The sequence below is a fragment of the Euprymna scolopes genome, chromosome 23 (genome assembly GCF_053919585.1).
Source record: "Euprymna scolopes isolate OS-2025 chromosome 23, ASM5391958v1, whole genome shotgun sequence".
Taxonomy (NCBI): Eukaryota; Metazoa; Mollusca; class Cephalopoda; order Sepiida; family Sepiolidae; genus Euprymna; species Euprymna scolopes.
In genome coordinates, this window is record NC_136504.1 from 78,377,582 (window position 1) to 78,390,549 (window position 12,968).

At 36.6% G+C, this 12,968-nt stretch overlaps 1 protein-coding gene across 4 annotated transcripts in view; it reads left to right on the plus strand.

The window, feature by feature from the left end:
• The window catches only part of LOC145246027 (coiled-coil domain-containing protein 186-like), a 202,114-nt gene that overhangs the window by 108,475 nt on the left and 80,671 nt on the right, over positions 1-12,968 (plus strand). For all 4 annotated transcript variants that reach the window (XM_080107851.1, XM_080107852.1, XM_080107853.1 and 1 more), the window contains exons 5-6: positions 452-664; positions 3,555-3,674. In XM_080107851.1, coding sequence (XP_079963977.1) covers positions 452-664; positions 3,555-3,674 — 333 coding nt within the window. The remainder of the gene's footprint in view (positions 1-451; positions 665-3,554; positions 3,675-12,968) is intronic.

The following is a 12,968-nucleotide window of genomic DNA, read 5'->3' on the forward strand; positions in this document are numbered from 1 at the left end:
GTTCTTAGTGACAAGAGGTGATATCAAAAAGACAAGACTGAACAATTCAGGATACTCATTTTCTTTCCACATCAAAGTTACTCTACATGAGACTCAAGGATAAATTACTAGTTGGTCTTGTTCATTTTCTCAGCATGAAATAGTTTTACTTAATGAATTTAATTTCTGCTCTTCCACCAATTCACCCAAAGCCATCTTGTTTATGACATCATATGCTGACATGTAGTTTTAATCTTTTTAACTATTAATGAAATTTTCCACTTTCTATTTAATATAACCTTATGTGTTAGATACCTTTTAATAGTAGCCCACACTCCTTGTTCACTTAAAATTAATAATTTTATCTTTTGAACTTCTCAATTGTATTATATTTTATTTTAGATGTGTGTTGCTATATCCAATTATTCTGCTGAAGGTGCAATTAAATAAAAATGTCTTTTTAAATCACCAGATGGCAAAAAAGTGTGAGGATAGCAAACGAGAAAAAGAATCGATGGTAATGAAATTTGCTCAAGCTGAGCATAAAGGTCTTGACATGCAGAAAACAGCAGAGAAGCTTGAAGCACGCCTTAAAGATGTTCTCAAAGATAAAGACATTCTCTTGGGGAAATTGAGCAATCTACGAGCAGAGAGGCAAAAGATAGTTTCACGGATGGACAGCAAGGTAATATTCTATTTTTTCCATTCATATTAATTTAATATATGTCTTTCAAACTAAATATAAACACAGTATTGTTTGCTGAAAAGAATGTTTGAGTAACGCATTGATCGAAAATTCAAGTATAATGAATTAATGCAATTTGACACATTTTTAATTCAGGAACTGCATAATGTATGTTTCCAGAAACTATGCTTACTATCTTCTTTCAAACTTATATTTATTCCAGATTGGCTGGTTTCCCCAACTATTTATTGCACAAAGAAGATTACAATCATTTTCTCTCTCCTACAATCAACTACTCTAATGCCCCCTCAAATTTACCATGGAATTTATTTTCTTAATAGAGATACTATTGCTTTAATTATTGTAATTATATCATTTTTTTTAAATCTTACTCTTACCTACATACTACATCAGATTTTACAAATAACAAATGCTCCCTCAATTTTACTTTCATACTTCCAGGTGTTGTGACTGTATTCGAGGAATTAAGAAACATTAGATTATATGTCTAATACATAGACCATTATTCTTATAAAAGACTTATTTGTGATGTGATTACTTTAATATTTTAGAAAAAAAATTTATTAATTTTGTAACTGGTCAATTTTGCTATAATAGATATATCATTATGCAGGGCAAATATTGATCTGTGCTATTAAATTGATTTCATTGCTTTAAATATTTAGTCATATATAGAAGAAGATGGAGAAGCTTTCTTCCCCACAGCAAGAAGTCTTGATACCTAAATCACTGATTTTATAATGAACAAATATTTGGATATTCATTAGTGAAAAAGGGAAAAGAAGTTTTCTTTCTGTTCTTTTCACTTTCCTTCTCTCCTTTTTTCCATTACATTTGGTTAATATGGGGAAGGGAAGATAGAGGGAATTCTGGTTTTGAGCAACATTCGACTATGAGACACAAAATTGATTTAGTGGTTAAAATGTTAGCATGCTATATGTTGTGTCGTGGAACAACAGTGGAAATAAGAACACAAAAACAAAAACAACAGCCACCTTCCCCTTTCTTTTTTTTTATCCTTCCCTACTTCCCAACCACGTCGGTGGGGCATTAGAATACACTGACTGTCCCCCTGCAGAGAGTAAAAGCCTCTCAAAGGGGCCACATGTTAGCCATGGGTGGCGACCCGTAATGACTCGGAAAAGGATCCTGGTGGCTGAGCAACTGATATCTAGGGAAATTAAAGATATCAGTTGCAACACTCCACTTTGACCTCGTACAAGGCTAGACGGGCGGTCAGAGGGGCCCGATCCGATCAATCGGCTAGTTACATCAAGCCCTAACACATCTACTTTTCTATGAATTTCCTCTAAACCGTAACAAATACAGTTCTACCCTGTACCACTATAAACTATATACATGTTTTCCCCTCTTTTCCATGTGTTAGAAGGCGGTGGCTAGGGTCAAATGTGCCAAATGATTAAAGTCATGACATGGCTGTATAGTGCCGGAAGTTACCACAAATGACTTGGTTTGTGTAACTAAAGGGTTATGGGTGCTCATGGCTCCCATTTGGAACATGTATACTCTTTATGTAGTTTTGGCATGACAAGGCGAATGGGTTTCCCCCTTAACATGCCCCAATATTGGACTCCGAGGTGGGTGGGAAGCATAAACAATGAATTTAAAACATATGACAAATTATAAAAATTCCAAGCGCCAACACGTCGAATCGGATAGTTCAGATAACGAACTACATCAAACATCCTCAAAATTTATTGTATCGGAATCCACCGAAGAAATCAAAATAACTGACTTATCACCATTATACATAAAATTATATCGGCATATATTCCCCCCCCCCCCCCCCAAAAAAAAAAATGTAAAAACTTAAAAAAATAAAACCCTACTGGTGGAAGTGGAAAGAGAAAAACATGCCACTTTTCTCCTAGGAATGAAAACTTTCCACAACATAAATATCAAAACTTATCCACACAAGAATCTGAATACATCCAAAGGTGTAGTAAAATCGAAAGACCTCTCAATATGCACTAGTGAAGAGATAACAAAAGAATTTAAAAAACCAAGGAGTAATAAACGTTAAAAGAATTACAATAAAAAAAGAGAATCAGACTATACATACAAACACTTACATTATGCAGTTCGATAGACCCACTATCCCAAAAGAAATTAAAATTGGGTTCAACGTTGAAAAAGTTAAACCCTTTAAACCAAACCCACTTTGGTGCTTTAAATACCAGATTTTTGGCCACCATAAGGATGCATGTAGGGGACGAGCAGTGTACGGCAGATGTGGCCAGAGAGATCCAGACCACTCTTTTTGATTGTCTAGTTTTAATTTAAACCTATGTCACTTCCGGTTTGGCAGTGGTCGTAACAGTAAAGACGTCAAATGTATTCAATTTATTGTATACAATTGTTTGAAATAGCATTAAACACCTCCCAGTAAAAAAAAAAGAAAAAGATTCATATGCACACAATGACATCTTAAACAGATAAACCAAACTTTATAAAATTATTTTTATACAAAAGATCATTTTACAAAGTTTTGCTTTACTCTCACTTTATTAAATGTTATTCTTAAAGTTTCATAACTGAAACAAAATATTGGAGCAATAGAAAAATCATTCTGTGTTAATTTTTCCTGCTGTATAAAGTTAATTCTTTGCTTAATTACCTTATTCTTGTCTGTATAGACAAACTGTAAGTATGCAAAAAAAAATTTTTTTTTATATAATTTTATTTGGACATATTGGGGGAGGGGCGTTATTTTTATAAAATCTATAGGATATGCATCTGAGAAATGAGTTACTGTAACATGTAAACAAAGCAACTAAATCTGGCATTTATTTCTACTGATTTTTAGCTTAAATGATAAATGGTTTGATAATTCTTTTCCTTCTTTCAGACTGCAGAATACAATGTTTTGCAGAGGGAATTAGAAAAACAGAAGGAACTCGTTTCAACCGTTGAAAATCGTATGAAATGGACTCAAAATAAATTGTCTGCAGAAATTGAAGCACATAAGGTAAAAGCTTCCTTTTTTCTTTTTTTCCAGAATGAATTATGCGACGTGTGTGCGTGCACATGTCTGCCTTTCGGTGCATCATCCAATCGCTACTGAACGTGATGTAACAGTGTAGTGTTGCATGGGAGTTCTTCAATCTTTACCCAATGGCTTGGAATCTTTTCATTGACAGAAAACAGCAGTTATGTCTCATTGGCACGTTGTGGTTAGTTGACTCAATTGGTAGAAACATTTAGCTGTAAATTTGGTCATGATGTAGCAGCCAAATTTTCTGTACTGTCATCTCTTCACTTGCAGTTGTAATAATACAACAAATAAAAAGGGCAAATAATTGTATTAATCGATAGCTGGTTGCTTTACTTTATTATACCAAACCATTAATGAAGGCTTAGTGTGTCTATTACTTTATATCAAAGTGCCATTAAGTCAACTTAACAAACTTTGAGTGTAGAACTAGTGTACCAAATGCTTCCTTATTACGGTTTCTTATTCAGATGAAATTCTCTAATAAATATGAATCTTTTTTCAAACATAACTCAGTCTCAAAATCGAGGAGTGTACAATGATTTATTTTCAAAATAATAAAATTCTGTGTTTTTTTTAATTATTTAAGATGAATCTCCCACTCTAGAAATGTTTTTCCATTGACTATTGGTTATGATTTGAGATTGTGATCATCCATAAAATATCTAAAAATTATTTAATTTTACACATTGGAGCCGAGATAACTCATTGTGTAAAAAAATTTTCAAATGCTGTGTAAATAAAAATTTGCTTGACCCAGTTGACCTTTTCCTACTCATTTCAAATCCATAAGATTTAAATGAAACACGAAATTAAGAAGATTAACAAAGTACATTTTGCCATCGTATGCATTCATTTTTATATCTAACTTTGCCAGCTCATTATCGCTTTACAAAATACGCTATTTGAAATATTTCAAACTAAAATTTTAAATAATAAACATTTCATAAGTTTCTTGCAAATACCAGAATAAATGTTTTGCATTTATTTGTATAAATAGATAAAAATTAAGTCTGTAATGAAATTAAAAGAAGAAATCAATTCCCTTGAAAAAAAAAAGATGTCATAAATGGGAAAGTGAAAGGAGGGGGGTGAGAAAGAGAAAGCTAGTAAGACAGCCATTTAGCCACCAATCAACCACTCCCTCTCCGTTTTTTAACTTTTGACTGTCTGTAAGAATTCTAGGGAGCAATGTTAGAGGAAAGGTTTTTAGAAAGTTATCCATTTTTTATTAAGCAACTTTAATTACTAACAGTAGTATCAATGAAATTATTGTATATAGACAAAATGGTACAGTAAAATTGCAAATGTATAACACAAACTAAAAAAATAGTTATTGCTAACCAGGCATTCATATGATTATTATGGGATCATTAGTTAGTACTATACATAGAAAGAGTATTTCCAAATATTATGCTATATTATTGATTTAAATAACAGTAACCCATTTTGATAGTAATAAAGAAACAATAAATGAAAAAAAAATTAGCATTTATTTAAAGTGCATTTAGTCTTTCTGCATCACCAATTGTTGAATGTCTTTCAGAGCAATGTATTATTATATTAAAGTTAATAATATTTATATATATATATATATTTATATATATATGTATATACTAGCATTTCAGCCCAGAATTGGTTTGGAGGTGTTTGTTGAGCAAAAATAAAAAAACGTGGTAATAGGAAGGCAGGCTCGAACCCATACCGCGAAGGAGGAAAAGAACGAGAAAAAAGCGTGACGTCTTTACTGTTACGACCACCGCCAAACCAGAAGTGACATAGGTTTAAATTAAGGCTAGACAATCAAAAAGAGGGGATGACTTTCGAAAATATCAGCGAAAAAAAGCGACCCCTCTCTGTTGAAAAGTGCCCAGTTGAGGGTGAAGAAATTAATGTTTTTAGCCAATTTTTCAGTATTTGTCATCTGAAGGGTCGACCTTCAAAACGATACTGATCTTGTAAAAATCTGCCGCCTCTGATTAAACCGATTAAAAAGCTTGCCCTATCTCTGAATACCCTTTATGCAAAATTTCAAATGTTTAGACCAGAAATTGTTTGAGTAATTTGGTAGAGACTGCAGAGATCAAATTTTTTTTAACTTTGACCCCTATTATGACCCCTTAACATTTATTGTTTTGGGCTCAAATCAAGTTATTAAGTTAGATTCATGTCCAAGGAACCTATATCTAAAATTTCAATTGTTTTGTACCCAAAATTGGTGGAGTTTGGTAGAATTCTCAAGGGTCAAATCGTTGAACTTTGACCTCTTAACAGCCAAATTTACAATTACAAAGATTTTCCCAAATCTCAGTACCCTGTATATTAAATTTCGAGTCCGTAGACTGAAAATTGACAGTTATTGTGTAGGGAAACGTACACACACACACAGAGACACTTTCACTTTTATAGACATATAAATATCACAAAATACACGTTAAAATATTCCTGATTTTTTAGATTGAGTTATGTTTGAAAAAGAATCCATTTTAATTATTCTAATAAACTGTAAATCATAATTATTTCATCAAATGACCATTATTCAATATCTGTCCACCACCCTCATCCTCTCTTGTTTGATTTCCCACTCTCTTAATACTGTATCTATCACTCTTGCTTCTAAGACAGGAATAATCCATTGTAATAGGGAATAAGTTTTATGTGTAACTAAAAAGGAAACAAGATAAAGATATTGTATTTTGTATTTCTGGCTTCCAAATGGTAATGAAACTTTTTATAAACATAGAAAATATATTGAAACTAAGATAGGAACAGTGGGGAAAAATAAAAAGTAATAATTTAATACAACGCGAAAAGAAAACTCAATAATTAGCACTGCAAAAGTTTACAACACATTCTAGAAGCTTCTAAGCATTTTAGCATGATAAGCCGTCATAAAATTATTGTAAAATCTAATGAATTTGATATGTGTTGTAAACTTTTGCAGTGCTAATTATTGAGTTTTCTCTTTGCGTTGTGTTAAATTGTTATTTTTTATTTTTCCCACTGTTTCTGTCTTAGTTTCAATACATTTTCTATGTTTATAAAAAGTTTCATTACCATTTGGTAGCTAGAAATACAGAAACTGACAGTTTCCAATGTGTATTATAAACTTTTGCAGGGCACTGTATATTATTACTGGCATTAATCTGTCTCAGGAGACAGTAGATTAATCCATTGGTAAACTGCAACGTCTACTGTTACTGTGCAAGTCTATCCTGGATCAACAAGCTTTGTTGCAGATGCCACAAATATAGGTGGTGTCTGGTTGCAAGAACTCTGTTGCAACATTCTGCTATTTGTACTCTCTACTTCAACTGCTGGTCTCTTCTAACTGTGTTGGAGCATGTTTTTAAAGATCTTTTCCAGCAACTACGGTCTGCAACTGTGAGGAAAATGGTTTACCATACAAACGTCCTCGTGTCTGTCTGTCCTGTGAGTTGCGTGCGTCAAGAAAGAAAGAAAGAGTCTGTCATGGCGGCCGTGACATTTTTTAGTGAACGAAGTCTTGCGAGATCACGTGCGCGTGCCTTATAAAAACAGGTCACTTGTTGGTGGCAGAGGATCGAGAAATCATTTGACGTTTGAGAAGCGGCAAAATCAGTTGGAAGAATTTGTGTGAGCAGTGATTTTTGCCTGTTGATTGACCGCAAGCTATTTCGGCCCATTTTTTTGCAATGAACAAGTTTGATCTGAGATTGATACCGGAGTTCGACGGCTCCTCTGCCGGACTCTCGGTAGTTGAGTGATGGGAAAAAGCTGAGCTTGTTTGCCGGCTTTGCAAAATAAAGGATCCTATGCTTGTCATCCCATTGAGGCTGACCAAGGGGGCATACTCCGTTTATCAACAGCTCGGGGATGAACCAACTCTGGAGGAGGTTAAGGAGAGACTATACACGGCCTTTGCTACAGACCCTTTTATTGCCTGGAGGCAGTTCACCGAACGCCGGCTTGGGTTGGATGAGATGGTGGACGTCTACCTGGCGGATTTAAAGAGATTAGCTGCGCTGTTTGGTGGAATGACTGAATGCATATTAAGTTGTGTCTTTCTCACAGGACTCTCGGATGACACCAGCCGACTACTACGAGCATCATCAAGGCTCAGCGAGATTGGGCTTCAGGAATTGTTGGCTAGAGCCCGCAATATTTTAAAAGAAAAAGATGCGAAGCCGGTGCTAGCAGAAGCATCTACTCCATTAGAAGATGGCATAAGCTGTTATAAATGTGGTGAGCCAAACCACTTTTCTAGGGACTGCCGAAGCCGTGTAAAGGACACGTCTGCTCAGGAAACACCAAGACGCATGCGTTGCTACTGGTGCAGCAAGGTAGGTCATGTAGCAAGGAGTTGTCTGGGGAAACGGACAAGGGGAGTAAACTATAGCGCCAGTATTCTCCCCAGATCACTGACAAATAGCGCGCAACCCACAGTGAGAGTGCGCATGAACGGGTGTGAACGCTTTGCGCTCATAGGCACAGGGTGCATGCAGACTCTTGTGCACAAGGCATGCTGTGACGCATGGGACAAGAGGATTCCAGTATTGACAGCGGGGGCATGCTAGCCTCTTGTGGAGTTAGTGTCATTCATACACGTGTCGGTGATGGGCCTACAGTAACCGTACAAGCCCTGGTTGTGAGCGGGGACCTTCTTGGTTATGACCTGCTGTTAGGAATGGACGTTATCAAAGAATTGGGTGGGGTCTGTATTGATGGTGAGGGTAGGGCACATTTCTCTAACACCTGCCTTGCTCTGGGTGCATCCATGAAACTGGAACAGCCTGGCTTTCATGTGGAATTCAACCAACGTACGAGATCCTGGAAAGTTTCTTGGAAATGGTCGTATGAGCAGCCACCCAGGAAGTTGTACAATAGGGTTCCGGAATATAAAATTCCCCCTGGAGCTTGTGGAGAATACGATAAGAAACCACAGACTTGGATAAAAAATGGATGGCTAGTTTTCTATTCAGAGAAGGAATTGGGCCCCCCAAATTGTCTTATCCTGTTAATAATAATAATAATAAACAGAAGGTGAGGCTGGTACTCGACTATCGGGAACTAAACGAGCACGTAAATCCTTTTACAGCCCGCGCGGATGTATGTACCGAGAAGTTGAGGGAATGGCAGGATCTAATGTATCTGTGCGGGATCTTCATAAAGCATACCTTCAAGTGCATGTACATCAGTCACTATGGTCCTATCAAACTGTGCTCATCAAGGGAGAAAGGTATTGCTTAACCCGCATGAGATTTGGACTTAATGTGGCGCCATCAATTATGCAAAGGATTGTTGACGCTATATTGACTAAGGATGAGCGCATTCAGCGGGCAACATCTGCATATATTGACGATGTGGATGAAGAAATTGTGCCTGCAACGCGTGTAAAAGAACATCTTCACAACTTTGGCCTTCTCAGCAAGGAACCAGAAAGGCTATGAGATGCAAGAGTGCTCAGTTTGCAGGTCTGGGAAGAAGATCATGTCCTGTGTTGGAAACGAGGCAATGAAATCCCAGGTATGCCCTGTGTCTTCACGCGACGGAACGTATTTTCATTATGCGGAAAGTTGGTTGGACACCTTCCTGTGGTTGGTTGGCTTCGTATTGCAGTGGCATTCATCAAACAGAGAGCCTCTGATGTCACCACCGGATAAGATGACAACATTTATGACAGCCCTCTCATTACAATGGTCAGAGAGGTCCTCACCAGAGTGTACAAAGAAGATCCAGCACGGGGCAGATGGTGTGTTGACAGCCAGGACCGTAGTTTATGGGTTGACACAAGCTCTCTTGCCATTAGTGTGTCGTTAGTCCATGATGGAGCCGTAGTGGAAAACGCTTGCTGGTTACGCCCAGAAAAGGACTCCCAACACATAAACCTGGCAGAACTCGATGCAGTGATCAAGGGAATAATCTTGGCAATCCTTTGGAAGACAACCACCCTGCGACTATTCACAGATTCTGCTTGCGTCCATAAGTGGATTTCAGACACTCACCGAATGGGCTAGAGTGCGAACCAAAGCAACGAACGAGATGCTCATCCGTCGGCGGTTCGGCACAATCATGAACCTGGTGAATGAATATGCACTATCAATGGAGGTGTCCCTGGTCAGATCCAGCATAAACAAGGCAGATTGTTTAACAAGGGTACCTCAAAGATGGCTTGATGCCATAAAAAGAACTGTTGAACCTATGCAACCTCCCTGTGCCGCATCTATGATCCCTGGTCAATCTAATCAGATTAAGGAAATCCACCAACAAAGCGGGCATCCTGGAGTCAAGCGGACCCTATATTTCACTAAGTTGGTTGAACCAGGAGTGCAAAGGGAAGACGTCATGGAAGTGGTCAAAAACTGCGTGGAATGCCAGTCCATTGACCCGGCACCCGTTCGTTGGGAAAAGGGGAAGTTGGAAGTTAGGAGCCAGCTAGCGATAGACATTACTCACCACAATGGCGAGGATTTCCTGACTCTCATCAAGGTTTGCCATATGGCGTATGCTGCGTCGACAAGATACAGTCACTATTGTCCGTCAACTAAACAATATTTTCCTTGAATGTGGACCTCCAACAGAGATATTGCTTGACAATGGTGCTGCATTTACCAGTGAGCAGTTTAGAAAGTTTACGGACAACTGGAGAGTACATCTGAGGTTTCGATGCGCCCATGTACTTAGTGGAAATGGGATGATTGAACGGAATCATCGAATCGTCCAAAAAATCACAGCTAGCTCAGGCTGCACAGTGTTCGAGGCAGTTTATTTCTACAATGTAATCCTGAAAGATGATGTTTCACCCTCTACGGCGCCGGCTGATACATTGCATAGGTATCACATCAGGATGAAGGGCATAGAGACGAACCCGCTGCCTGAACTGGAAGTAGCCGGAGAGAGAGTGAGGAAAGGGGATGTTGTGGGGGATCAAAAACCCGCAAGGAAAGTGCACGACAAGGTATGGAGTCGGGTGAGTCACTGAAATAATTAACCCACAAGCGGTGTGGGTCGACGGCGTGCCCCGTCATGTTAAAGACATACGGTTAGTAACACAACTATCATTAGACGACACAAGCAAATCCGTCAGAATCTAGCGAGGCATCACTCTGGATTGCAGCACCACCATCAGACAGTGACTCTGAGATTAGTAGCTTCCCAGAAGATAAAGAGATTAGGGCTGCCATAAATAGTTGTTGTGTGCATAAATGTCAACGGAGTATTTTAGAATATGATTTGGAAGATTATTTATGAAGATCAGAAAGAGGCTTGGGCTGAGTTGGATAATTGCATTTCAGTTACTTAATGCTTCATCTGAGCCAAGAAATTATAATGAAGAACAAATATCTAAATGAATATATGTGAAAGTTCTTTCCACCTATCCTCACTATATTAGCATCAAAACAGATTATGCTTTTGTAATTCTTTGATCCAGCATAAGATTTGGAAATAGCAATACACATGAAAAAATTGAAATAGCTTAAGATATTTCAATATTGGTATCTATAGAAAGAACTTTATGAGCTAAGAAAGAATCTTTTTAAAGCTTTTAAATCCAATTAAAATCAAGGAAGTTATGACTATTTTTGTGTCTCACACGTTTGGATATTTTTCCCCTCTTTAAGACCATATACATTTTGTCACATTTTTTATACTACTTTTTCAGTAAAAATGCTATATCTTTGTTAAAACATAAGATTAAGCAATGAAATTTACCATATAAGTGTATTTCTGTGCTAAGAATTAGAATATGTTACTAAAAATCTCCAGAAATTAATGGTTTCCAAATAATCTGCAGTAAATGCACATAAATATGCTGCAATTCCTTAAAAATGCCATGTATTCATTAAAAGAAAATAAGTTAGAGAACTCAAAGCTGAATTGTAATGCATTTTATGTACAAATCACTGAAATCGAAATCTAGGACTGGTAAAAATGAATATATTACATTATTTCTTTGGTATTATCGTAGATTAATACCTTCCATTAACCCCCGCCCCCATCTGACCACCTCTCCAAAATATGATTTTTACCTTTGTAGGCATGTGAACACCTTGAAAAACTTTAATGAAAGATAAACAAGTATTATTTTAGAGATTGTCGGACTGACTTCCTCATCTTGGTTGTTATCGTCACAACGTTTCGGCCTTTTTGCCCTCCGGCCTTCATCAGGTGTTTTGTATCGAACTGGGGAACCGTTTGTTAGGAGTCAATACAGACAATTACTAAAGATTATTTTAAAATTTAATTTAAAATGATTCCCCATTTTGAGCAATTCTAGCGTTTTAGGGCAGTTAACCATTTTTATTTTCTATAGGAGATAAATCCTATGAGCTTTTTTTCTTCTAAAGACGATTATGTGTGGTTTTAAGAGGGTCTTTGTGCAATTATGAGAAGGTGGAGAGGTTGCCACTCTGACTTTGGGTTAATGATAGAGTTAAGGGAAATTATGTTTGAACATCCTGAAGACTTGATAGAAACAAAACAAAAACAATTTTAGAATTAAGAGTGGGGGTTGGTTTCACATAAATTTAATGTAAAATAATTCACCATTTCAAGACCATTCTAGCATTTTAGGACAGTTCACTAATTTATTATTTATGGGAGATAAATTGTGCACTTTTCTTTAAGGAAGTATCTGTTTTTGTTTTTTTTATTTAGACACTTATATGTAGCTTACCAAGGAATTTTGTTTGGTAGCTTGTCACTCGGACTTAGCGTTATTGTTAGGGCTAAAAAAGGTTTTAGGTGGAGGTTTGCCACCTCGTACCTAGGGTTAGAGGTAGGATTAAGGGAGTTTCTTTTTTTTTTTTTTTTTTTTTAGAGAGCATTTGACACTCATATTTACGGTTAATGAGTCATAATTATTGGCTTTTGAAAATATTATGCCTTAGATTTTGAACATCAAATTACTTCTAAATATGTAAAATGAGAGGGGTGGAGCTTTACAAGAATTATGACGAACAGACAAAAATAAATTACAGAAAATGTGATGTTTTTAAAACTAAGTATTTTTTGCCCATCTATTTAAATATCAAAAAACAATCGTTCACAAATTTTGGATGAATTTGGTTTTTAAATATTATTTTCAATTAGATTTCGGTACTTGTGCATTTAACAAACCAGACGTAACTCGTCATTTGCTTGGCTTTGTCCAGCGCATGACGTCAACAGCCAGATAAAACAGAGCGTTGCTGATAAAAACAACACTACAAAATAACTGGAAAATGAAATTGTAAATGTAAATATCCAAAAATAAATAAAAAACAAAAACCTACTGTTCATTTATGTTTT